Source organism: Hemitrygon akajei, chromosome 1 (assembly GCF_048418815.1).
Source record: "Hemitrygon akajei chromosome 1, sHemAka1.3, whole genome shotgun sequence".
Taxonomy (NCBI): Eukaryota; Metazoa; Chordata; class Chondrichthyes; order Myliobatiformes; family Dasyatidae; genus Hemitrygon; species Hemitrygon akajei.
Window position 1 is genome coordinate 65,496,116 of NC_133124.1, and position 27,773 is coordinate 65,523,888.

Genomic DNA, 27,773 nt, shown 5'->3' on the forward strand with positions numbered 1-27,773 from the left:
ATGCTGATGTAAAGCAAAAGAGAGCATACAACAAAGCAAAAAATAGTGGGCAGACAGAAGTGGGTAACTTTTTAAAAACCTACAGAAAGCAACTAAAAGAATCATTAGGAGGGAAAAGATGAAATATGAAAGCAAGCTATCAAACAATATCAAGGTGGATAGAAAAAGCTTTTTCAAGTATATAAAAATAAAAGGGAGCTGTAAGTGGATATAGGATTGCTAAAAACAAAACCAGAGAAATAACAACAAGGGACAAGGAGATGGCAGATGAACTAAATGAGTATCTTGCATCAGTCTTTGCTGTGGAAGACACTAGCAGTGTGCAGGGTGTTGAAGGATGTGAGGGAGGAGAAGTGAGTGCAGTTACTATTACAAGGGAGAGGTGCTCAAAAAGCTGTAAGACCTAAGGGTACATAAGTCACCCAAGCCAGATGAACTGCACCCTAGGGTTCTGAAAGGGATAGCAGTAGAGATTGTGGAGGCATTAGTAATAATCTTTCAAGAACCATTTGACTCTGGTATGGTGCCAGAGGACTGGAAAATTGAAAATGCCACTCCACTCTTTAAGAAAGGAAATTGTCTGACCTCAGTAGCTGGGAAGATTTTAGAGCCAATTGTTAAGGATGAAGTTATGAAATACTTGGTGATACAGGACAAGATAGGACAAAATCAGCATATTTTCCTTCAGGGAAAATCTTGCCAGCTGAACCTATTGGAATTCTTTGAGGAGATTACATTTAAGATAGATAAAGGGGATGCAGTGGAGGTTGTATGTTTGAATTTTCAGAAGGCCTTTGACAAGGTGCAACACATGAGGCATGTTAAGAGCCCATAGTATTACAGGAAAGTTACTGGTATGGTTAGGACATTGGCTGATTGGTAGGAGGCAACAAGTGGGAATAAAAGGATCCTTTCCTCGTTGGCTGCCAGTGACTAGAGGTATTCCGCAGAGATCGATGTGGGACCACTTCTTTTTATGCTGTATATCAATTATTTAGATGATGGATTAGATGGCTTTGTTGCCAAGTTTGCAGATGATTTACTAGTGGTGTGCCTCAGAGATCTGTACTGGGTCCAATGTTGTTTGTTATATACATTAATGATCTGGATGATGGGGTGGCAAATTGGATTAGTAAGTATGTAGATGATACTAAGATAGGTGGCGTTGTGGATAATGAAGTAGGATTTCAAAGCTTGCAGAGAGATTTAGGCCATTTAGAAGAGTGGGCTGAAAGATGGCAGATGGAGCTTAATGCTGATAAGTGTGAGGTGCTACATTTTGGTAGGAATAATCAAAATAGGACATACATGGTAAATGGTAGGGCATTGAGGAATGCAGTAGAACAGAGTGATCTAGGAATAATGGTGCATAGTTCCCTGAAGGTGGAATCTCATGTGGATAGGGTGATGAAGAAAGCTTTTGGTATGCTGGCCTTTATAAGTTAGAGCATTGAGTATAGGAGATGGGATGTAATGTTAAAATTGTACAAGGCATTGGTAAGGCCAAATTTGGAGTATTGTGTACAGTTCTGGTCATCAAATTATAGGAAAGATGTCAACAAAATAGAGAGAGTACAGAGGAGATTTACTAGAATGTTACCTGGGTTTCAGCACCTAAGTTATAGAGAAAGGTTGAACAAGTTAGGTCTTTATTCTTTGGAGTGTAGAAGGTTGAGGGAGGACTTGTTAGAGGTATTTAAAATTATGAGGGGGATAGATAGAGTTGATGTGGATAGGCTTTTTCCATTGAGAGTAGGAGAGATTCAAACAAGGGGACATGAGTTGAGAGTTAAGAGGCAAAAGTTTAGGAGTAACACGAGGGGGGAACATCTTTACTCAGAGAGTGGTAGCTGTGTGGAACGAGCTTCTGGTAGAAGTGGTAGAGGCAGGTTCGATTTTGACATTAAAAAAAATTGGATAGGTATATGGACAGGAAAGGAATGGAGGGTTATGGGCTGAGTACAGGTCGGTGGGACTAGGTGAGAGTAAGCGTTTGGCACATACTAGAAGGACCGAGATGGTCTGTTTCCGTGCTGTCATTGTTATATGGCTATATGATACAAAGATTGGTGGAGGGGCAGGTAGTGTTGAGGAAACAGGAAGGCAGCAGAAGGACTTAAACAGGTTAAGGGAATGGGCAAGAAAGTAGCAAATTAAATACAATGCATGGTCATGCACTTTAGTAGACAAAATAAATGTGCAGACTATTTTCTAAACGGGGAGAAAATCCAAAAATCTGAGATGCAAAGGGACTTGGTAGTCCTTGTGCAGAACACCCTAAATGTTAACTTGCAGGTTGAGTTGGTGGTGAAGAAATCAAATACAATGTTAGCATTCATTTCAAGAGGTCTAGAATATAAGAACAGGGATATGATGCTGAGGCTCTATAAGGTACTGATGAGGCCTCACCTTGAGTATTGTGAATGGTTTTGGGCTCCTTATCTAAGAAAAGATGTGTTGCCATTGAAGAGGGTTCAGAGGAATTTACAAGGATGATTCTGGGAATGAAAGGATTATCGCCCAGCAGCACTCACATCTACGGTGATGAAATGTTCTGAGAGGTTGGTCATGCCTAGACTGAACTCCTGCCTCAGCAATTTACCTATCACCACAATCTCAATGGCTCTTCACACAGCCTTAGACCACCTGGACAGTACATGTCAGGATGCTGTTCATCGACTATAGCTCAGCATTTAACACTAGCATTCCCACAATCTGTACCCCCCTCTGAAATTGGATCCTCAACTTCCTACCTGGAAGGCCACAATCTGTGCCAATTGGTGATAATATCTCCTTCTCGCTGTGGCTAGGCATAGCTCAAATACCATCTATAAATTTGCTGATAATACAACCATTGTTGGTAGAATCTTAGATGGAGACAAGAGGGCGAAGAAGAGTGAGATATGCCGACTAGTGGAGTGGTGTCACAGCAACAACATTGTACTCAACGTCAGTAAGACAAAAAAGCTGATTGTGGACTTCAGGAAGGGTAAGATGAAGGAATACATACCAATCCTCATAGAGGGATCAGAAGTGGAGAGAGTTTGAAGAGAGTTGGTATGTCAACAAAAACATTCAAAAACTTCTATAGAGGTACCATGGAGAGCATTCTGACAGGCTGCATCACTGTCTGGTGTTGGAGGGGGGCGGGGGCGATGGGAGCAGCTGCACAGGACTAAAAGAGGGTCCTCAATTTAGTCAGCTCCATCTTGGGTACTAGCCTACTTAGTACCTAGGACATCTTCAAACAGCGGTGTCTCAGAAAGGCAGTGTCCATTATTAAGGAACCCCAGCACCCAGGGATGGCCTTTTCTCACTGTTACCATCAGGTAGGAGGTATAGAAGCCTAAAGGCACACACTCAGTGATTCAGGAACAGCTTCTTCTCATCTGCCATCCAATTCCTAAATGGACATTGAATCTGTGAATACTACCTCACTTTTTGATGTATATTATTTCTGTTTTTGCATGATTTTTAATCTATTCAATATATGTATACTGTAATTGGTTGATTTATTTATTATTTTTTCTTCTTCTTCTTCTTCTTCTTCTTCTATATTATGTATTGCATTGAGCTGCTGCTGCTAAGTTAACAAATTTCACGACACATGCTGGTGATAATAAACCTGATTCTGATTCACACGAGAAACATTTGATGACCTGTATTCGCTGGAACTTAGAAGGATGGAGGGGGTGGGAATCTCGTTGAAACCTTTCAGATGTTGAAAGGTTGAGGCAGAGTAGATGTGGAAAGGATGTTTCCCATGGTGGAGGAGTCTAGGACAAGAAGGAACCGCCTCAGAACAGAGGGGCGACATTTAAAACAGAGATACGGAGAAATTTCTTTAGCCAGAGGATGGTGAATTTGTAACCACAGGTAGTTGTTGGGGCCAGCTCGTTGGATGCACTTAAGGTGGAGATTGATAGGCTCTTCATTGGCCACAGCATCAAAGGTTTCAGGAAGAAGGCTGGCAAGTGAGGATAAGGAGGGGAAAAAAGGATCAGCCACGATTGAATGGTGGAGCAGACTCAAAGGGCGAAATGGACTAATTCTACTCCTGCGTCTTTGGTCTAATTATATCTCACTAGACAACCTCACTAAATGGTAGTGAAGACAAAAACACTTAAATATAAATAAATTGCCCATTGCCAAAAGTATTAAACCATTGTATGTATGATGGAAACACTGTGAAGTGTCAATATATCAGTTAATAATGAACCATCTGACCAAAAGATTCAAATGTTTAATAATAGTTGTTACATAGTAACAAGTTTGAACTGCACAATTCTAAATACAAAATAATCAAATTTATAGCATATAACATCAAGCAACATCTGTGTGGGGGTGAGGGAAGTGTCGACACTTTAGGTCATGACCCTGCATAAGAACAATCGTACTCTACCGTTAAACTAATTTCATAGTAGACCAAATAAATCTTCCCAATACTCACCACCCCAAAACATACATAAAGAGGGAAATTTTAGTGAAAAATCATTCACCATCTCCCAAATGAACCAATAATAGATATACATTGTGCATTCAGTATGTTTCATCACACTTTCCCCCACTACTTTATCAGTTCCTGCCAGTAACCTTATGTACAGACACTCCTGTACCTAGTGCCATTTTATGGAAATACAATCAATGTATTTATATTCATTGTGTTTTTTTCATTATTGTGTTCTGTTCCTTATTGCATTTTTTATACTGCGTCAGATCTAGTGTAGCAATTTTTTGTTCTCCTTTACACTAGTGTACTGGAATATTGAAACAATCTTGAGTCTTGAATTAATTTGAACTTAAACTCTTCAGGAATAGTCATGTTCTCTGGTTTACCACGCTGGGCAAGATGGAATAATATCAATAATCTTTCATGTAGAATCCTCAAAGAAAAATAGCAATCATTTTAACTCGCAAACACGGGGAAATCTGCAGATGCTGGAAATTCAAACAGCAACACACACAAAATGCTGGTGGAATGCAGCAGGCCAGGCAGCATCTATAGTGAGAAGTGCTGTCGACGTTTCGGGCCGAGACCCTTCGTCAGGACATCATTATTAGTCTTCTATTAGTGCTAAACTGAATTACAATTTAAGCCCAGTCCTGAGGAAGGGTCTCGGTTTAAAACATCGACTGTTCATTAATTTTCATGGATGCTTCCATGAAATAATGATGTTATTGAATCTAATAATGATGTTCATTATTTATTTAGGTCATGACCCTGCATAAGAACAATCGTACTCTACCGTTAAACTAATTTCATGGTAGACCAAATAAATTTTCCCAATACTCACCACCCCAAAACATACATAAAGAGGGAAATTTTGTGAAAAATCATTCACCATCTCACAAATGAACCAATAATAGACTAATAATGATGTTCAATCAAAAGGTTGTCTACTCTCAGCTGGGAAAAAAAACTCAAGAGTTTATTTTAGAAAAGCAGAAGAGTCAGCCAAACATCCTTGTCATTCTTCACACCTTGTGCATTATTACTAAATTACATTAATCTAGTCATTATCACTTGATTATCTCTTGGAGTTTGCTATGGGGTGAGTTGCCTGGTAAATCTTCATTCTTGCAGTAACAATACTTCAAAAGTAAATCAATGATTATTATACATTGAAGGAATACGAAAAACGCTATGCAAATACAAGTCTTTCCTTTCCCTTCAATAGCTACAAACACAAGGATTAGAATAGCATACATTATTTCAAGATTAATCAGTCAAGATTATAAATCATAGGAATTTCATCTCCAATCAGAAGATAATGGGGCTTAAGTACCTCATAGAAATTTTCCAGAGTAATGAGTGCAAAATTTGTGCTGACACTTAGTACAGCATGGAAGTTGTGTCCTGCTGAGTGCAGCTTTGCTTTGACAAGGCATTACACTAAATCTCTATTGTACCAGAATAAGAATCAAGTTTAATATCACTGGCATATGTCGTGAAATTCATTATTTTATGGCAACAGTACACCGCAATACATAATAATAATAAAACTAAATTACAATAAATACAGTATATATTTTAATAATTAAATAAGTAGTGCAAAAGAGAGCAATAAAAAGGTGAGATAATGTACATGGATTCATTGTTTATTCAGAAATCTGATCGCAGACTGGAGGAAGCTGTTCCTGAAACATTGAGTGTGTCTTTAAGTTCCTGTATCTCCTCCTTGATCAGATGAGAAGAAGGCATGTCCTGGGTGATGGGGATCCTTAATGATGGATGTCGCCTTTTTGAGGCATCGCCTTTTGAAGGTGTCCTCGATGCTGGGAAAGCTAGTACCCATGATGGAGCGGACTGAGTTTACGACTTTCTCCTATCCTGTACAGTGGCCCTTCCATACCAGAAGTTAATGCAACCAGATAGAATGCTCTCCACAGCACACCTGTAGAAATTCACGACAGTTTTTGGTGACGTACCAAGTCTAGTTAAACTCCAAATGAAATATAGCTGGTGTGGTGCTTTCTTTGTAGTTGTATTGATATGTTGGGCCCAGGATATATCTTCAGAGATGTTGATACATAGGAACTTGAAACTGCTCACCCTTTCCACTGCTGATTCCTCAATAAGGTCTGGTGTATGTTCCCTTGATTTCCCTTTCCAGAAGTGCACAATCAATTCCTTGGTCTGACTGACACCGTGTGCAAGGTTGTTGTTGTGACACCACTCAATGAGCTGATGTATGCCTCCTCATGACCATCTGAAATTCAGCAAACCACAGTTGTGTCATTAGCAAATTTATAAATGGCATTTGAGCTATGCCTAGCCACAGAATCATGAATGTAGAAAGCGTAGAACAGTGGGCTAACACACAACCTTGAGGTGCATCAGTGTTGATTATCAGTCAGTAGGAGTTGATATTTCTGATCCGCACTGATTGTGATCTCCTGATGAGGAAGTCAGGGATCCAGTTGCAAAGGCTCAGGTTTTGGAGCTTGTTGAACTGAGGGTATGATTGTGTTGAACACTGAGCTGTAATCAATGAACAACAGCATGATGTAGGTATTGCTATTGTTCTGGTGATCTAAGGTCTAGTGGAGAACCAATGAGTTTGCATCCGCTGTAGACCTACTGTGGCAATAGGCAAGTTATTGTGGGTCCAAGTCCTTGCTAAGGCAGGAATTGATTCTGACCAATGACCAACCACTTGACCAACCACAGGAGATGCGAGTTCAACTGCTCGATAGTCATTGAGACAGCTCACCCTGCTCTTCTTGGGCGTTAGTATGTTTGTCGTCCTTTTGAAGTAGGTGAGAACTTCCAACTGCGGCAGTGAAAGATTGAAGATGTCCTTGAGCACTTCTAGCAGTTGGTTAGCACAGGTTTTCAGTGCCCTACCAGGTTCACCATGAGGAACTGACATCCTGCAAAGGTTCATCCTCTTAAAAGATGTTCTGATATTAGCCTCTGAGACAGAGATCACAGGGTCACCGGATACTTCATATTGTTTATGAAGTTAACGCTACTTCAAAGAGCAGGGAGTTCTGCCCATTATTTATCTCAATTAACAGAATTAAACCTAGGTATTTTAGAAAGCAAGCATCAGAGCTCTTGAGAACTATAAGTCAGGAAGGAGCTTAGGAAGACAAGGACATGAGAAGGGCTTGACGAGTAGGATAAGGAAAATTCCTAAGGCATTCTATATACAGTCGGCCCTCCGTATCCGTGGGTTCTGCATCCGCGGATTCAACCAACCGCGGATCAAAAATATTTGAAAAAAAATTCCAGAAAGTTCCAAAAAGCAAAACTTGAATTTGCCGTGCACCGAGCACTACGTTGAATCCACGCAAATGAAGTGGTATACCCTGCTGAAGCCTCCCACCATTTCACAGATCTTCAGTCTCTCTCCAGCACTCATTGTTTGAGCATTGTTTGCCTCATTCATTCGTTACTTGTGTTGTGAGCAAGAGGAAGGAGTTTAAGGCTAGTAAGGGATGGCTGGCTAGCTATGCAAAGCACTACAGCCTCAAGAACGTAAAGATCATGGGAGAATCAGCACCGGCTGATGCCCGGGCAGCATCAGCGTTCCCAGAAGAGCTACGATTGTTGCATCTGTACTGAACATGTACAGACCTTTTTTCTTGTCATTATTCCCTAAACAATACAGTATAACAACTATTTACATAGCATTTACATTGTATTAGGTATTATAAGTAATCTAGAGGTGATTTAAAGTATAAGGGAGGATGTGCGTAGGTTATATGCAAATACTATGCCATTTTATATAAGGGACTTGAGTATCCGTGGATTTTGGTATCTGCGGGGTGTCCTGGAACCAATCTCCCGCGGATACCGAGGGACGACTGTACTCACAATGTATGTGAAAAACAGGATGACCAGAGTGAGGGTAAGACTCATCAAGGATAAAAATGAAAACATGTTTGGAGCCAGAGGAGGTAGGGGAAGTCCTTAATGAATACTTTGCTTCAGTATTCACCAGTGAGAGGGAACTTGATAAATGTGAGGTTAGCACAGCTGTAACATGTTGCGGTTAAGAAACAGGACATGCTGCAACTTTTGAAGAACATTGGGGTAGTTAACTCCTTGTGGCCAAATGAGACATAACCCAGGTTACTATGGAAAGCAAAGGAAGGAGTTGCTGTGTTTTTGGCAATGATCTTCACATTCCCTCTGGCCACAGGAGCTGTACCAGTAGATTGGAGGGTGGCAAGTGTTATTCCTTTTTTCAAGTAACAGGGATAATATTTTGAATATCATACCAGTGACTGTTATATCACTGCTGGGCAAAATATTCAAGAGGATACATAGAGTGAGGAATTGCGAGTATTTGGAGAAGTATGGTCAGATTATGGTAGTCAGCAAAGCTTTGTGAGGGCATGTCATGCCTCATGAACCTGACTGATTTCTTCAAGGAAATTACAATACAAAGTGATGAAGGTAGAATGTGAATGTGGTATATATGGATTTTAGTAAAGCATTCCGTAAGGTTCTCCATGGTAGGCTCATTCAGAAAGTCAGGAGGCATGGAATCCAGGGAATCTTGGCTTCGCCAAGAAATGGCTTGCTCACAGAAAGGATAGTTTAGTACTAGATAGAGTGGAACACACACCAAATGCTGAAAGATCTCATCAGGTCAGTCAACATCTATGGAGAGGAACAAAGAGTTGATGTTTTGGGCTGAGACCCTTCAGATAGAGCCTAGAGATGTATGTCCAGTCGTGTTCCGCTGGGATCTGTTTTGAGACATCTGCTCTTCATGATTTTTATAAATGACTTGTATGAGGAAGTAGAAGAGTGTGTTAGTATGTTTGTAGATCACATGAAGGTTGATGGTATTAAGGATAATGTTGAAGTTTGTTGTAGCTTACAATGGAAATTTGATAGGATGCAGAGCTGTACTGGGAATGGAGAAATTTTTAACTAAAAGGAAGAACACAAGGTTAATGGCAGGATTCTTAGCAATGTGTAAGAACAGGGGGATCTTGGGATCCATGTCCATAGAAACCACAAAGTTGCAAAGCAAGTTGATAGAGTGGTTAAGAAGGCATATGGTGCATTGGCCTTCAGTAGTTGGGGGATTGAGTTCAAGAGCTGTGAGGTAATGTTGCAGCTCTATAAAACTCTGGTTATACATTTGAAGTATTGCATTCCGTTCTGGTCACCTCATCGTAGGAAGGATGTGGAATCATTAGACAGGGCGCAGAGGAGATTGACCAGGAAGCTGTCTAGATTAGAGAACATATATTTTGAAGAAAGCTAGAGTGAACTATGGATTTTCTCTTTGGAGTGAAGGAGGATGGGAAGTAACTTGATGGAAGTGATAAGATGACATGAGGGATAAACAGAGCAGACAGCCACTGTCTTTTCCCAGGGAGCCAGATACGAAAGGGCATAATTTTAACGTGATTAGAGGTAAATATGGGGGAGATGTCAAAGGTAGTTTACACAAAGAGTAGTAAGTATATGGAACACACTGCTGAGGTAGTGGCAGACATCAGGGACATTTAAGAGACTCTCAGGCACGTGGAAAAAAGAAAACTGGAGGGCTACAGTGTGTGGCTAGGAATAGTTAGATTGATCATGGAGTAGGTTAAAAGGTCTGTAGAACGTTGTGGGCCAAAGGGCCTGTATTTAGAACATGATATAGAACAACCCTTTAACCAACTCCAAGATCAGTCCAACCCTTCTCTCCCACATAACTATTCATTTTTTCTCTCATTGTGCCTAAATGTCTCTAAAATACTGCCTCTACCAACCCCTTGGCAATGCATTCCATGCACCTACCGCCCTATAAGTAAAAGTAAAACTAGCTTGTATATCCCCCCCGTACTTCCTTCCAAACACTTTAAAGTTATGTCCCCTTGTATAAGCTATTTCTGCCCTGGGAAGTAGTGCCTGGCTGTCCACTCTATCTCTGCCTCACATCATCTTGTACACCTCTATTAAATAACTTCTCATCCCCCTTCACTCCAAACAGAAACCCTCTAGCTTGGTCAACCTATCCTCACAAGACAACCTGTCTAATTAATGCAACACCCTGGCAAATCTCCCCTGCACCCTCTTTGAAGCTTCCATGTCCTTTTTATAATAAGGAAACCAGAACTGAATACAATACTCCTAGTGTGGTCCAACCAGAATTTTACAAAGATGCAACATTACCTTGTGACTCTTGGACTCAATCCCCCAACAATGAAGGCCAACATACCATAGGACATCTTAACCATCCTATCAACTTGTGCTCTGAAACTTTGAGAGTTCTATGGATTGAACCCTAAGATCCCTCTATTCCACCGCATTACTAATAATTCTGCCATTAACACTGTATTCTGCCTTCAAATTTGACCTTCCAAAGTGATACACTTCATAAAGCACTGCAGCACAGAAACAGGACCATCAGCCCATCTAGTCTGTGCTGAACTGTAATTCTGCCTAGTCCCATTGACCTGCACCTGGACCCTATCCCTTCATTTTTCTTGGTACACCCATGTATTCATTCAATCTTCTCTTAACTCTCACGATCAAACCTGCACCCACTACTTCTGTAGATACCTCACACTATCCTGAGTGAAGAGTTCCACCTATTGACCCCCAAAATCATTCCATTCTTCAACTATAACCTCTAGTTCTATTCCTATCTAACCTCAGTGAAAAAGCCTTCTTGCATTTACTCTGTCAACACCCTTCATAATTTTATATTCCTTTATCAAATCTCCCCTTATTCTCCAATGCTTCAGGGAATAAAGAGTTAATTTGTTCAACCTTTCCCTATAATTCAAATTTTAATGTCACAGCAATATCCTTGTAAATTTTCTCTTTACTCTTTCAATCTTATTGATATCTTTTTGTAGGTAGATGGCCAAAATTGCACACAACATTCCAAATTTGGCCATCTACCTACAAAAAGATAGACTTCAACATTGCATCCCAGCTCCTATATTTAGTATTCTGATTTATGATGTCCAATGTGCCAAGAGCTGTCTTTCTGACCCCATCTACCTGTGGTGCAATTTTCAAGAAATTTAGGTATTTCTATTCCCAAATCTCTCTGTTCTATCACACTCCCCATTGCCCTACCATTCAATGTGCAAATCCTATCCTGTTTTGTCCTCCCTAAGTGCAACAGTTCATACTTGTCTACATTAAATTCCATCTGCCATTTGTTCAGCCCATTTTGCCAGCTGATCCAGATCCTGCTGCAAGCTTTAATAGTCTTCCTCATTGTTCATCATTCTTCCAATCTTGCTATCATCTGCTTATTTGTTGATCCAGTTTATTGCATTATTACCTAAATCATTAATATAGATGATAAACAACAACAGACCAAGTACTGATCCCTTTGGAACACCATTAATCACAGGTCTCTAGTCAGAGAAGAAGCATCTACTGCCACTCACTGGCTTCTTCTGCAAAGCAAATATTGAATCAAATTTACTATCTCATCCTGAATGCCAAGTGATTGAGCCTTTTACAAAACTTTGTCAAAGGCCTTGCTAAAGACCATAGTCCATGTATACAATGTCCACTGTTTTCCTTCATCAACTTTGCTAGTAACCTCCTCAAAAAACTATAAGATTGGTTAGACATGACCTATCATGTACAAAGCAAGGATGGCTATGCTTAATCAGACCCTCCCTATCCAAATATTTATATGTCCTGTCCCTTAGAATACATTCCAATAATTTAGCCATTACTAACATCAGGCTCAATGGCCTATAGTTTCCCTGTTAATTCTTAGAGCCTTTCTTGTACAATGGAACATTAGCTATCCTCCAGTCGTCTGGTATAAGGTCATTTTTAAATACTTCTGCCATTGCCCCTGTAATTTCTGCACCAGCCTCCCACAAGGTCCGAGGGGAAACCTTGTCAGGCTCTGAGGATTTATCTACCCTAATTTACCTCAATACAGCGAGCATTTCCTCTTCTGTAATCCATATACTGTTTTGCCTCACTTCTATCGACTCTATGTCTGTCTTCCAGGAAAATGTGGATACAAAAAATCTATTTAAGATCTTTCCCATCTCGTTCAGCTCCATGCAAAGATGACCAAGATGATCTACAAGTGGACCACTTTTGTCCCTCTCTATCCTTTTTGCACTTGATGTATCTGTAGAAGCCCTTGGAATACTCCTTCACCTTGTCTATGAGAACAACTTCAGGTCTTCTTTTAGCTCTCCTAATTTCTTTTACATTTTTTCTATTCTGTAAGTGCCTCATTTATTCCTTGCTGCCCTATACCTGCTGTGCACCTCCTTCTCCTCTTAAGGAGGGCCCTAATATCCCTAGAAAACCAAGGTCCCCTCTACCTGATAATATTGTGCTTTGCTCTAACAGGAACATAGAAACTCTGTACTTTCATAATTTCACTTTTGGAGACCTCCCACTTACCAAGCCTCCCTTTGCCAGAAAACAAACTAACCAATCCATACTTGCCAGATCCTTTCTGATTACATTAAAATCATTTTACTCATTTTATTAAAGAGTGAATGTTTTAAGCAACACACACAAAATGCTGAAGGAACTCAGTAGGTCAGGCGCAAGAAAAAAGTACTATTTTCCTAGATGCAGCCTGGCCTGCTGATTTCCTCCAGCATTTGTGTGTGTGGTGTTCGGATTTCCAGCATCTGCAGACTTTCTCTTCTTTGTAAATGTTTTAAGCAACTTTTTCTTTCCCATAAATTGTATTTTATTAACCTCATCCATGATAGTACTCTTCAGATGGCTGAGAGATCAAAGTAGCAGTGCAGGATCACACATCCCTGAAGTTTGTTGCCTGATCTCGGACCTCTGAAAAGTACTGGCATGTTTGTCTCTGGAGTTCTCCCATCCCTGATACACCGAGCAACTGCAGCAGCTCCGCCAGTTGACATTATTCCCCCAGTTTACTCACGAAGAATAAAACACTTAAGGATTGCAGTGTAAGGAGAGGGGACGCCCGGCAAGGCGACCTTGATTCTAAAAGGTAAGGGTAGTATTTAAATTTCAGACCAGCCCGACAGATGGGTGACTGCACGCCGCCGCATAATCTCAGGAGATGCTGCCGGCCACTGGGAGATCGATCTGCGGTACAAGAGCTCTTTCAAGAGGAATCAGTGGTCGTACTCACCCGGTTTGAGTAACGCCTTTTACCTCCGCCATCCCCTCCTCACGGGACAATCGCCCTGCCTCCGTAACGGGTGACAGTGCTCGCGACAGAGCTCGAGCCGCCTCGTCAGACCGCACGTGCCTGCCGTGGGTCGCGAGCGGGGAGAGGGAGTTAGCGGCGTCCCGGTGGCACGGCACCTGGGGCAGTGGGCTCAGCGAGAAGGGAACGTCCGATCGGGCTGTACACTGCTGGAGAGCGAAGATCGTTAATGTATATTTTTTAAAAAATCCGGCTGCGGTGTCAATGGAGTTTATAAATGGGAAGGGATTAGGGGTGGTGAGGGACAAAAGCCGCAAGAAAGAAACAACGGAAACAAGAAATGTTTCCCTACGATGAGAAGAGTTATTATTGGGGTACGAGGGTTGTTGACAATGAAATATTGTACTCACAGAGAAGTTGCATTGAGAGGAGGGGGTTATCAAATTGATAACCGACCTGGAAACGTTGCCTTGCCAACCACAACAACAGGTACAGCAGTGACGTAGGCGAGTCGTCCATCCCGTCAGTGTCAGCACCCCCCCCCCCCCATTAAACTTTCAATCCAGTCTTCACGTACACTTACGTTTAGAATAATAGTTTGATAGTTCGATTATACATTCAAATTTTAAAATAATTTACATTTCTCAATCCTCTTTCATTTTTTTTATTTCCACATCCTGAACCTGGCATTCCTGAATTATTTTCATTATCCTTTCCAAGCTCCAAACTTGAATCATAACTTCCGAGGCAATGTGTCAGGCTTGCCTCTCGCTCTTTTTGGGGTGCAATGCTCCATTTGTGCTCTTGTTAACTATATTTGAATTTTTTTTTAAGAGAATGGATGTCAGAGGTCAGAGAGGTGAGTTTTGATAAATGACGGTAAGAATGGAGGTGCAGAGATTGGATTCCAGCGTGTCTATAAAACTTTTGAAGAATCAATTTGTTTTGAGTTCATATGGCCAATAGAAACAAACGTAACAGTATTGCTCGATTTATGCAATCTATTTAGAAAATGTAAACCTATCATAAGAAGGTTTAGACGGTTCTAAAAAGTGTTGCAGGAGTTTAACAGAGCATATAGGTAGTTTCCTTTCCACTGGTACAGAAAATATATTTATTGGCATGTTTTTTGTTTCTTCACTGATGGGTCTACAAGTAGGAAAGCTACTTAGCTGATATGCTGTAAAATACAGAATTGTTCCTTGTACTTGTTAAAGTAAGTTCAACAACCTACCTCTGCGCTCTGTGCCTGTTAAGCTGGAACCATTTTAAAGGAGAGTGCTGTTAACTAACATCATAATAGTTTCTCATCTCAAAGCTCTAAATAACAATCGAACCTACAGAATTAATGTGGACAAGAAAAAGTGAGGAACACCACAACTGTATGTAGTTTCCATTACAACTTGTATTTATATAACATTTATTGTAATAAAGTATTCCAAGGCACTCACTAGGATGCATTAAACCAAGAAACAATTTACTTAAGGACAGGCCATCAATAATATAATCAAAGAGATAATTTCAAAGGGAGGGAATTTCACAGTTGATAAAGATAGAAGATGGAATATTGACCAACAGTGCATTGGAGCAGTTGAGACAAAAAGTAACAAGATGACAGATGAGACTTTCATTAGCTGGGCTGAGGCAGGACTAAAATATACAAAAGTAAGCTTTTTTTGTATTGGATAATAATGTTAGTATAGTTAAGAATCAAAAAGGGTTCTAAAGTTGCAATGTTCAACAGGAGGTTGTGACCAAGAAGGGGAAATATAATTAATGGCTGGAAATCATATTGTGTGACAACCAGAACTGCTCAGAATAACTAAAATATGACTAAATAAAAGTTTCATGCACCTGTAACAGAATGTCTCAACTTTTATACTCAATACCCCGATGAATGGAGGCCATACATTTTTGTTATTGTTCTGTTCACTTGTGCCACTTTCAGAGAGCCATGGACCTGCACCCTAGTGTCCCTAGGTCGGTTCTCCTATGGGTCCTGCAATCTATTATTTATTTTCTTCTTACATTTGATCTTTCAAAGTGCAACACCACATACTTACCCAAATTAAATTCCATCTGCCATTTCTCTCCCCAAATTTCCAATGGATCTATATCTTGCTGTAACCTTTGGCAACCATCCTAACTAAAACTACATAAATGTTTGTGTCATCTTCCAAGTTACTAATCAGACCACCTCAATTTTCATCCAACTCTTAATATAGATTATAAATAACAGAGGTCAAAGGAGGATGCTGTCCAAGTTGCATGGCATCTTGGACAATGTCTCCCATCCACTCCATAATATACTGGTTAGGCACAGGAGTACGTTCAGCCAGAGACTCATTCCACCGAGATGCAACACCGAGCGTCATAGGAAGTCATTCCTGCCTGTGGCCATCAAACTTTACGGAGTGTCAGACACCCTGAGCCAATAGGTTGATCCTGGACTTATTTCCACTTGGAATAATTTACTTATTATTATTTAATTATTTATGGTTTTATATTGCTATATTTCTACACTATCCTTGGTTGGTGCAACTGTAACGAAACCCATTTTCCCTCGAGATCAATAAAGTATGTCTGTCTGTCCTAGTACTGATCTCTGTGGAACACTGGTGACAGACCTGTCAGAGAAGTATCTTTTTACCACTTCTCTCTAGCTAGTATAGCCAAGCCAATTTTGTATCTAATTTACCAACTCACTGTTCATCCCATGTGATTTAATCTTCTGGACTAGCCTATCATGACAGACCATATCTTAAATCCATGTTGATAACATCTACAGCCCACCTTAATCAATCATCTTTATCACTTACTCAAAAAAACTCAAATTTGTGAGACAGGGCCTTCCCCATTGAAAACCATCCTTGCATTTCCAAATGTGAGTAAATCCTGTCCCTCTGAATCTTCTCCAAAAGGCTAAATTCACTCAACCTCTAAGGTACACCCTCCAATCCAGGCAACATTTTAATGAATACTGATGTGAAGGACCTCATCCATTTTTTTCTGGCTCCACACTAAAGTTCTGTCCCTCGTTCTAGAGTGGTCCTACTTCTCTCTAGCTACCATCTTGCTCCTGATGTCCTCCTTGACTCTGGCAACAGGGAAATAATACACCATCCTCAAATCCCTCTTGCAACCACAGGAAACCTATCAGTTTCCCTGACTGACTATCGAGTTCCTCCAATCACTGCTACTCTCTAGAGTGAACCTGGCCTTTTCTCCTTGGAACAATGGAGAATGAGAGGTGACTTAAAGGTGTATAAGATGATGAGAGGCATTGATTATATGGATAGCCAGAGGCTTTTTCCCAGGGTTGAAATGGCTAACACAAGGGGTCATAGTTTTAAGGTGCTTGGAAGTAGGTACAGAGGGGATGTCAGGGGTAAATTTTTCACACAGTGTTTTGGGTGCGCGGAATGTACTGCTGGTGACAGTGGCAGAGGCGGATACAATAACGTTTTATAAGAGACTCTTAGATACATGGAGCTTAGAAAAACAGAGGGTTATGCAGTAGGGAAATTCTAGGCAGTTTCTAGAGGTCACATGGTAGGCACATTATGGGCTGAAGGGCCTGTAATGTGCTGTAGATTTCTATGATCTTTGTTCACTCACCTAGACTTTGACTTCTCTTGCTGTATAACAGAGTCAGTTGTGACGCCACTGATTACGTTGATGCATTTTTCCCTTGTTCCCTTGAGAGACCATATCCCCCAACAGTATCCAAAGCAGTAAGCCTTTCAGAGAGGGGAAATAGCACAGGGGACTCTTCATTACCTTCCTGTATCTCCAACCATCTATCCAGCTGACCTGTGGTATGATCACTTCCTTGAAACTCCTATCTATGACGCTTTCTGCCTCCTGTACATTCCTCAGTGACTCCCATCTGCCACTTTAACAGATCCATTTTGCCTGAAAGGAGTTGTAGGCCGGGCACACTTCCTGTAAAGATTGTTACCAGAAACACTTAATCACTCCCTGATCTCCCATATTTGACAGAAACATAGCAGTCCACTGACTGCCACTTCTACTTCTCAAGGTACTATAGCTTAAGAGACCTTATCTTGACTCACCTTACCACTACTACTCAGCCTTCTCACCATAGCCTCCCTCATTAAATCCTCTGCAGTTATGCCTCAATCTCAGCATTTGCACCTCAAAATATCCCTTCTCAAGATGACTATTCCAAAATGGTCACTCTTGCTAGATCTTGCCTCCCTTTTAAATTTATTCCTCGATCTCAATGCTAGGCGTGTTGATAGGAAAAGATTACCTTATCTTGGATTGCCTTAAGGAGGCAAGCTCTCTTCCCATTAAAAGCACGTCAGTTGAGTTTTTATAGCACGCTACCAGTTTCATCATTTTCAGATACATTATTATAAACTGTATTCAGTTTCACTGATTGAGAGGCCTGAACTCACATAGAAGTGAAACACAGATTTTGGAGACAACCATATTCAGCCACATATATACAAAAAAGATTTCAGCAGCTGTTCGAAGAATTTGATGTAGCATTGAACTAGTAAGTTTTTCTCAAAATATGCAATTTTAAAACAATAGGTTGGTACTGTGTAAATGTTGTGGCATATATCTACAGACTCAGTGCAAATCATCTTGAGAAGTTTATAGTATAATGATTAGGCAGGGTTGACTATGGATGTTGCTCCTAGCTGTCTACCCAAGCCAGGGCAGTACAATATGGAGAACAAGTTGTTGCCCATGCAGTTGATGAGACGTATACAGTTTGGCTCCAGCAGTGTCACAGGAGTTGTCAGGCAGCATTGAAATCAGTGTGGGACTGCCTTAGGGACTCAAGCTCCGGATTTTTCCTCGGGGTTTACTCTTGAAGTCTTCCCTAAGAGTTGGTTTGGCCACAAGGCAGCAGAGGTTTGACATCAGAGTTTTCCTTCTCCTAGATGAGCTGCCAACCATGGCTGAAAAGTCCCATTTGCCCAAACTGACTGGTTTTAAGGTGTTAGTAACCCTCCTTCTGTCAGTTCCACCAGGCTTAGCAGCTAAGCCACCTGAAGCCAAGAAGCTAGACTTGGTTGTCAGCTATTTGAGACACATGCTGTTGAAAGCATTTAATAGATAGTGGGAGCTTATCCCCACTACCACCCCCGGCTATAATAACCTTAAAGAACTGTATAATACTGGTGTATAAATACAAGCTCTTTATAAAATTTAAGCTCTTTGTAAAAAAAGAACCATTGAACCATGCTACAAGCTTGCACAATTTCCAGGAAAATAGCAGTGTTAAGCATAAAACATTGTTATGATTAAATCGTTCTGGTTGTTTTCATTCAGCAGATGAAAAGTTGGTCATTGTGAAGCTGGAAATAACAAAGAAAAAGAATGCTGAATGCTGAGTTGTACTGGCAAAACAGGAATTTAAATGGGAGTGAATGATTTCTGCAGAAAGTGGAGAGGAAGGGATGGGGAGGGAAAGATGTGCCTGGTTGTGGGATCCCGTTGGAGATGGCAGAGGCTGCAAAGAATAAGTTGGATGCGGAGGCTTATGAGATGGTAGGTGAGGATATTCTATGGTTGGCCAAATAGATGTAACCTCTAAGATGAGGATCTAGTATTAATTCATAGTCACAAGTTTGAAATATAAAATTTGAAAAGCTCTGATCTTTCGTTCTTATAGAAAGCTGAAAGAAAGACCTTGTATTCAGAAAAGGTATGAGTAGTCCACTTCATGTTAAAGATCTCATTTTGTTAGCAAAGATTTTTCAAAAATCAGCTCACAATGGGATTCCAGAAAATGGCATTAGTTCAGTCCAAAATGCTTATAGTTGGTGTTATTATTAAATATTAGATTATTATTTTATTGTTTCAGTAGTTACGGCATTAAGCCAATGTGTTTGATAACATTTACTTTAGCATGATAAAAATAAATTTTAATTTTACTATGATCAAAATGTTTTTGAGCCTTTCACTTGTTTTTTTCAAATCTGTGAAATTATTATAGCTAATATAAAGGAATAATAAATTCAAGACTTGATGTAACTGTATTTCAGCTGAAGGATAAAAACAATACGTACTATTAAAGTGTATGGTTATAGCGACCATGAGACAGCCTTCCTCACCATCAACACAACTACAAGTTAACCTTCAGGAAATTCTGCATGTTAACTCCCAAGTCCCAAGCACCTCAGATTTTTAAATTTTCTCTGCATTTAGAAAATATTCAACCCTTTTATTTCTTCTTCCAAAGTGCATGGCCATACATTTCATGATACTGTATTCCATCTGCCATATCTTTGCCAATTCCCCTGATCTCAGTCCCTCTGTTGCCTCTCTGCTTCCTCAAAACTCCCTGCCCCTCCACCTATCTTCATATCCTTTGCAAACTTGGCTACAAAGCCATCAATTCTGTCATCCAGATCATTAACATATTAACATAAAAGGAATCAGTCCCATCACAGGTTCCTGTGGAACACCACTAATCACCAGCAACCAACCAGAAAGGCTCCCGTTATTTCCACTCTTTGCCTCCTACCAATCAGTCAATGCTCTATCCATGATAGCCTTTCCTGTATTACCATGGGCTCTTGTTAAGCAGCCTCATGTGTGTCACCTTGTTAAAGGCCTTCTGAAAATCCAAGTACACAGCATCCAACAATACTTTTTTGCTTGTTATTTCTTCAAAGAATTCCAACAGATGTTTCAGGCAATCGTTTCCCTTAAGGAAACTATGCCTATGGCCTGTTTTATCATGGGGCTCCAAGTACCTCAAAACCACATCCTTAACAATCGACTCCAACATCTTCCCAGCCACTGAAGTCAAGCTAACTGGTCTATAATTTCCTTTCTTCTACCTCTCTCCCTTCTTGAAGAGTGAAGTGACATAATGGATAACGTGTATGCTAAAACAAATATAGAATGGGTCACTGCTCATTAACTGTCAGGAGGGAGGAAGTAATGTTCAGAGGAACACAGTAATCATAGTAAAATCCATTAGTATAGATAGCTGATGATAACTTACCTGAAAATCAGGACATACAAGACAGAATTAGAAACAGAATTAGGCCATTCAGCCCATTGAGTCTGCTCAGCCATTCCATCATGGCTGATCCTGGATCCCACTCAACCCCGTACACCTGCCTTCTCTCCATATCCTTTGATGCCCTAACTGATCAGGAAATGATCAACTTCCACCTTAAATATACATGAATAGGCTACCTAGAGATTTAACCTTAGTTGTTGAGACATCCGTTATGTGAGCAAGGATGTGATCACAATACTAAATAATAAATTATATGGTAAGTTCTGTGCCGTATGCAACAAGAAAGAGATGATGGCAATTGTTACTGAAATAGACTGAGGTGCTAAGTGAGTTCAGTTCAGATTGTTAGGCTGGGATTGTAATGTGAAACAAGCTTATTTGGCAGAAATGTATGGTATATTGGATTCTATTTAGAGTTTAGTCTTAAATTTTCACTCACAATAGAGATGCATCTTCTTAGAAGGGGGAGGAAGAGGAATTTCTGTAGCCAGAATAGTGAATCTATGGAATTCATTGCCACAGGTGGCCATGGAGGCCAAGTCATGGGATATAGTTAAGGTAAAGGTTAACAGATTTTTTTTATTATTCAGGGCATGAAATGATACAGGGAGAAGGCAGGAGATTGGGGCTGAGAGGGAAAATGGATCAGCCATGATGAAATGGCTGAGCAGACTCAATGGGCCAAATGGTCTAATTCTGCTCCTATATGTTATGGTTTTATCTTAGTTTACTGAGTTGCCACGCCAGGATATCTTGGATCCTGGATTTCCTCACTTGCAGACCCCAGTCTGTTCAGACTGGCAACATCTCCTCCATGATCTCCATCAACACAGGTGCACTACAAGGCTGTGTACTTAGACTCCTCCTCTCCTCACTTTACACTGACGACTGTGTGGCTAAGCACAACTCCAGCGCCAGATTCAAGTTTCCTGATGGTATCATCATCATAGGCCATATTAAAGGCGGTGATGAATCAGCATATAGGAGGGAGATTGAAAATTTGGCTGAGTGGTGTCATAACAACTGATTACTCAACATCTGCAGACCAAGGAGCTGATTATTGACTTCCGGAGAAGGAAACCAGAAGCCCATGAGCCAGTTCTCATCAGTGGAGAGGATTAGCAGCTTTAAATTCCTAGGTGTCATTATTTCGGAGGACCTGTCCCGGGCCCAGCACATAACTGCAATTACGGCCACGCCTCTACTTTCTTGGGAGGTTGTAGAGACTCACACCACCAGGTACAGGAACAGTTACTACACCTCAACCATCAGGCTTTTGAACCAAAGGGGATTAATTCACTCACCACATCAATGAAATGTTCCCACACCATGGTCTCACTTTCAATGACTCTTTATCTCATGTTCTCAATATCTATTATTTTTTTATTTTGTATTTGCAGCTTGTTGTCTTCTGTATTCTGGTTGAACACCCCAGTTGGGTGGTCTTTCATTGATTCTGTTAAGGTTATTACTCTATAGATTTACTGAGTACGTCCACAGGAAAATGAATCTCAGGGTTGTAGATGGTGACATATGTGCTTTGATAATAAAATTTTCTTTCAAGTTTGACTCTTTAATCCTTTCCATAGATTCTGCCCGACTTGCTCAGGTCCTTCAGTATTTTGTATGTGTTACAGTAAAAATAAACCTTACCTTTTCCTCAGATCAGCATCCAAAGTGCAACATACATCTGTGTGTATACATTTGCTGAATCTGCACAAAAATAATTCAATACAATAGTAATTTAAATCATCATTTGTCTTGCTATTACAGCTTTGTGACTGTAACTGTTAATACTGCCACCTTCTGGCAAATAAACATAGAACTGATAATGTACTTTCAGCACTACACAGAATTAAAATATGAACACAAGGTGGTACAGCTGAATAGACAATTGCTAGGTGCTTGCTAAAAATTTATTCCATACAAAGTGTACTTCACACAAAGCTTAACAATATAGAAAAGTGAACATTTGTAATATTGGAACGAGCAGGAAGTTAAGTTTATATACTCTTGGTCTTTTATTTTGAAGAAAAGGATGACATTCTATCTAATCCATACACTTCACGACATCTGACAGAAAATGACCCAGATGTAACATCAGAAATGGTGTTAAAATATTGAATCAAGAAATTGCTGAACTGAACATCACCAGATTCAAATATTCACCAAAGTTCTCTCTCCATGAACTGCCTTCTCAAATTCCTATTTATCACATTCTCAGTAATCAATATTGTTAAGGGAGTATTTTAGATCGGTCTGCATTTTTCAGTTGGTAGTCCACCTGATAAATATTATTCCTGGAAGACAATGGTTGATAGGAGGCTCACTTGAGTTAACCATACCTACATTAAAGCAATCAGTTAGTCTGCCTGGAAAGCAGGATTTCCTGCAGATTACCGACAAAAGATTTGCAGCACAGATTTACCTTAATGGGAAATTATACATTTCTTCCCCCCCAAATTGAAAAGGATGACTGAACAATGAGAAAGCAGAGACAATTTGCATTCATCAGCATAACTCTGAAAATCTAGATGCATATCTGGAAATATTGGCTTGAAACCCATGTATTGTCAGGCAGGTGTATAAGCAAAATCTGTAATGGACTTAGATACAGATGACAAAAGCTATAAATATTTTTAAAAATTGTTATTTAGTGATACAATATTGAAGAGCTACACTGCCCAGGAACCCCCAATTTAACCCTAGCCTAATGACAGGACTATTTACAATGGCTAATTAACCTATCAACCAGTAGGGAGGAAACTGACGCACCCGGAGAAAACCCATGCAGTCCATGGGGAGGACGCTAGAACTGAACTCCTAACTCTGATGCCCTGAGCTGTAATAGCAGTGTGCTAACCATTATGCTACTGTGGTGCCCCATGGTTATTTACACATAGTCACACACCCCATTCAAAGCTGAAATTCACAACTTATAGATGTTTTGCTAACTTTTCTGAAAAAGCAAATGTACAAGTTTTTATATCACTACTTTTTCCTCTTCATTGGATTTTCCTCCTCAAGTATGCTTCTTCCATTTTTATTGAAAACATAACTTACTTCATTAAAGGTTGGTATCAGAAAAAGGTTATTTGTAGCCAAAAAAAAATCAGGCACTATATGAAATCCACCAACTTGCATTCCCTTTTCCCAAAAGGCTGCTGATCTTCCTATAATGAGCACTGGGATATTTGCAGACAACATATTCTGCATGCCCAATCTTCCAAGGCCCCAAATATTCCCTCCCAACCATTGCCTGCAATCTAGACTGTAATACTGGCAATGTAGTGGCTGATTTTGAAAGCGTTTGCATGCCTGAGAACAGGATTCAAAGATATGAAGCTTCCTGCATCTTCACTGAATTAAGGAATACAAGTGATGCATAGACACCCTTCAGAAATAATCTGCCTTCACCTATTTTATTACTTCAAAACTTCTTCAATGCTCTTCTCTGCATTGTTTGTTTCTGCAGAAAGAAAGCATGAGAACTGGTGCCATTTCAGAAATGAATTTATGCAGGACATGTGTGTTTAGAGATGAAGATGATGATAAAATGAAGATTAGGTTAAATTGGCATGGAGCGTGTAGCACTGCAAATGCTACATGTGTGAGAAAAACAAGCTTAGCTTGTGTGGTGAACACAGTAAAAGGGACATTTTGAATTAGAGAAACATGGCAGTTATAAATAAACACACAAGTAATTCACCGATTTCCACTTGACCACAATGCAATATTCATTTTAGAGTATGCAGGACACAAACTTAATTAAAGGATAACACATTCTGATGTTCTTCATTGTTTTGTCATAAATTAGTAAGAGCAGTCACTCAAGTGTTTGTGTGTTTTATTATCTTATTTGTAAAAGGATGCATGCACTTCAGCAAAGCAATAGTTAATGTATCTGTGATTAGTTTGGTACAAATATTACATTCAAATGCTGAATATTTTCTAAATTTTAAAGTAGATCATTGTACTATGATAATAGCAAAAACTAAATCTTTTCCTGACACATTTCTGCTTAATCAAAATGATGGTATGTGCGTTATACAATAAGATAAATATGATACAGCAAGTTAGCATCATTTACTATTGCCACCATAATATCCTGACACTCTCAATGCAGGTATTTTCAAATGCTTTATTTTTAAAAAGCAGCTATGCAAAAGTATGAAAGTATTGAAAATGCAATGTATTTTTATTGCTCAGCTATTATGCAATTTTGTTCAGATTCATAGGAGTAATTTAAAAACATCAAGGCTGGACAGAAATATTTCAATGGTGTATGTGTTGAGTTAAATTGTTGCATCACATTCCTTTGTTCTGTCCACCACCAGAAAAAGCAAATTTCAACAAAGATTGTATGACAAAGTTTAACCAAGACAAAAATGAGATACATTCCAAGCGACATATATGCAACATCTGTGTTCAGCATATGGCAATCTAGCAGCAACAAAATGTACACTTGCTTAAACCACAGTGCAATGTGCACATTCTGACACTATTATATTCCTTGGACCTAATCAGACTATAAAGCTGATTTCCATTAACTTGAGAATGTCCTTTTTTTAAAAAGATTTGTAGACCATTGGATCTTCAGCACTAGATAACTGATTTGTCTATGCAAAGGTGTGCTCAGGATAGCTAACTTTTATTGCTCCCCAATAACAAGCTCGAATTAGGCAGATTAGACCTAGGAGATAGGCAAAAGCCCAGGAAACATATGTTGCAGTGTAACGTCTTGCAAATTCTTGGGTCCCAACCTTTAAAAAAAAAGTACGACAATTAAATAGCTTAAAACTGCTATTAAAACAGATACTTAACTCAGTGACAGGTATCATTTCCATTTACCTTGTGAAAATCAGAACAGGTTTAATCTATAAATAGTTAATTAGCTAGCAGTCACCAGATAGTTTATATAAACTGGATAAACTAATAGTCCTGCAATTAAAATGACTGATTCAATACCACGTACATGTAGAATTGGATGGGCACAAAAAGCCTAAAGCTGTGTAAATTGTCAATCTAGTTTTTTAACATAGTAACTTGATAGAATTTACAAAAATCTAGATGCATATTTCTTTGTACATGTTCCAAGTTTGAAACAATAATAAAAATAATTCTTTTAAACATGTTCCATATAGCTTAATAAAAGCTTATGTACTATGAAGAAATCCATTACTAAAATTTGGGGTGAAATTGCTAGATTAACAATCATTCAAGGGCCATTCATGCAATATAGAGAATGCACACTTTCTCAGATGTTATTATTACAACTGTTTCTTTATTTGATTCCCCCTGCAGTGAAGTGATACTTTCTGCAATCTCATTGTAGTTACAGTGAAAATATGTTCAATGAAACTCTGCCAAGTTTGATATAACACATGTTCAGGGAATGTATTCATTTCAGAGGACAATAGCAGCTGAGTGAGAAAATATCAGTTTCATTTAGTAACTAATTTTTAATGGATTGTGTATTTTTCAGGGATTGGAAAATGTCAGGCATTTCCAAGTGTTCAAGATTGTTCACAGCTTGACTGAAAAAGCTGAAGAAAAGGCATTTCTGGAGGGTAGTCTTGATATTTACAAGAGGGAAGTTTTCTTTGCCAGTCAGGAACTGGCTTCAGGGATCAAGTTCCAATTACAAATGTTGGAAGTGAAATTATGAGCCCATCCTGCCCAATAATCCTCAAGGCAGGGCAGATGGAAGTATTCTGTATATTGTTCAACACTAAACTATGCAAATGAGACAACAAGTAGGCTGTCATATATCTTTCACAAAAATGATCTCTATTGAATAGCTAATTACAAGATTAAAAAAAAGGCTTCTCAATTTGAAGTGTGCAGCTGGAAGACCACATCAAACCTAGAAATGCACTTGCTAGAATTAAATGATAATATTTCCAACAATTCTCCATAATGTACTTTTTCTTCTTTAAATTCTTTAAATTTGAAGCTAAACTTTTGCAAATGTTTTATTTGAATTTCAGTCGGTAGCTTGTAGCCAAAGCTTGATGGACTGTAAACTGCCTACAAAAGTAGCAATCCCTCTATTCTCACACGATCAGGACCTTCAAAATACTGCCCATGTTCTTGCTCTCGTACTCCTGGAGCTAGATTTTTCTCTATAATTTTCAGAACCTTTCCCACAGTCCTTCCTCAACCTTTTGATGCCACCATCTCAAACTCTATCATCACACAATATCATCACACTCTCCAAGTATCATTCCAGTGACTATTTTCCATATATTAGAAGATTTCTCATATTCAGTCAGGATTTGCATATTCCCAACCACTCACAAGCACCAAACCATCTGTCTCCAAATATAATGACCCACACTAGGGCAGTAGAATAATAAATAACTAAACATTGCTAGCTACAGTCATGTGCTGTACGCACATTGGTAACATAATTAGGCATTTTACATTGGTAATCACAAACAACCAGAGTTAGGCAAAGTAATCATACATTAAAACATTAAAATACATTATTTTGCGAAAATGGGAATGTTTAAGAGCCAGGCACTCTCATATATCTTTAGCACAGTGCACACGCACAACTTCATTAACATGGTTGTATTTCCAAGTTTTTGTTCTTTTTTCAAAGAATTAAAATCAACTAAAAGTACTTAATATTTGTCAAGGTATTTTAGAGTCATAGAGTGGGAAAAGTACAGCACAGAAACAGGCCCTTTGGCCCACCTGGTCTGTGCTGAACCATTTAAACTGCCTACTCCCATCGAACTGCACTGGGACCATAGTCCTCCATACCCCTACCATCCATGCATTTTCTTAGACTTTATTTGTTTTAGAACTATCAATTTGGTATCAATTTGGAACCACATACATGCATAGCTATGCTAGATTATTTAATTCCATAAATAAAGTAACTAGCTTTGTGCAGACACAATGAAATAAAGAATGTTTACAAACAAATATAGAATCATGATTGGGAATACATTAGAAGGCACTCAGCAAACAGAAAAAGCAGAATACACAATTAACTTCACAGGATCAAGCTCTACTTACAGTTAAACCAACTCCAATGAAAACGCATATCATTCCAACAGTTACATATGCACAGCAACGCCTTCGTGGCAATGCACTACCAACAGATGATCTAAAAATAACAAAATAAAAGAGTTTATGTACCAATTGTGCAACTT

At 39.4% G+C, this 27,773-nt stretch overlaps 2 protein-coding genes across 2 annotated transcripts in view; both read right to left on the reverse strand.

Moving 5' to 3' along the window:
* gra (granulito) overlaps nucleotides 1–14,053 on the reverse strand; it is a 98,232-nt gene extending 84,179 nt beyond the window's left edge. The window contains exons 1-2 of the mRNA XM_073052685.1: nucleotides 14,003–14,053; nucleotides 13,575–13,798 (exon numbers count right to left, since the gene is read on the reverse strand). Of these exons, the coding sequence (XP_072908786.1) occupies nucleotides 13,575–13,606 (32 nt within the window). The 5' untranslated portion in view covers nucleotides 13,607–13,798; nucleotides 14,003–14,053. The remainder of the gene's footprint in view (nucleotides 1–13,574; nucleotides 13,799–14,002) is intronic.
* Nucleotides 14,054–24,437: 10,384 nt separating this feature from the next.
* Nucleotides 24,438–27,773, reverse strand: part of pip4p2 (phosphatidylinositol-4,5-bisphosphate 4-phosphatase 2) — a 43,445-nt gene continuing 40,109 nt past the window's right edge. The window contains exons 6-7 of the mRNA XM_073044571.1: nucleotides 27,637–27,727; nucleotides 24,438–25,370 (exon numbers count right to left, since the gene is read on the reverse strand). Coding sequence (XP_072900672.1) covers nucleotides 25,227–25,370; nucleotides 27,637–27,727 — 235 coding nt within the window. The 3' untranslated portion in view covers nucleotides 24,438–25,226. The remainder of the gene's footprint in view (nucleotides 25,371–27,636; nucleotides 27,728–27,773) is intronic.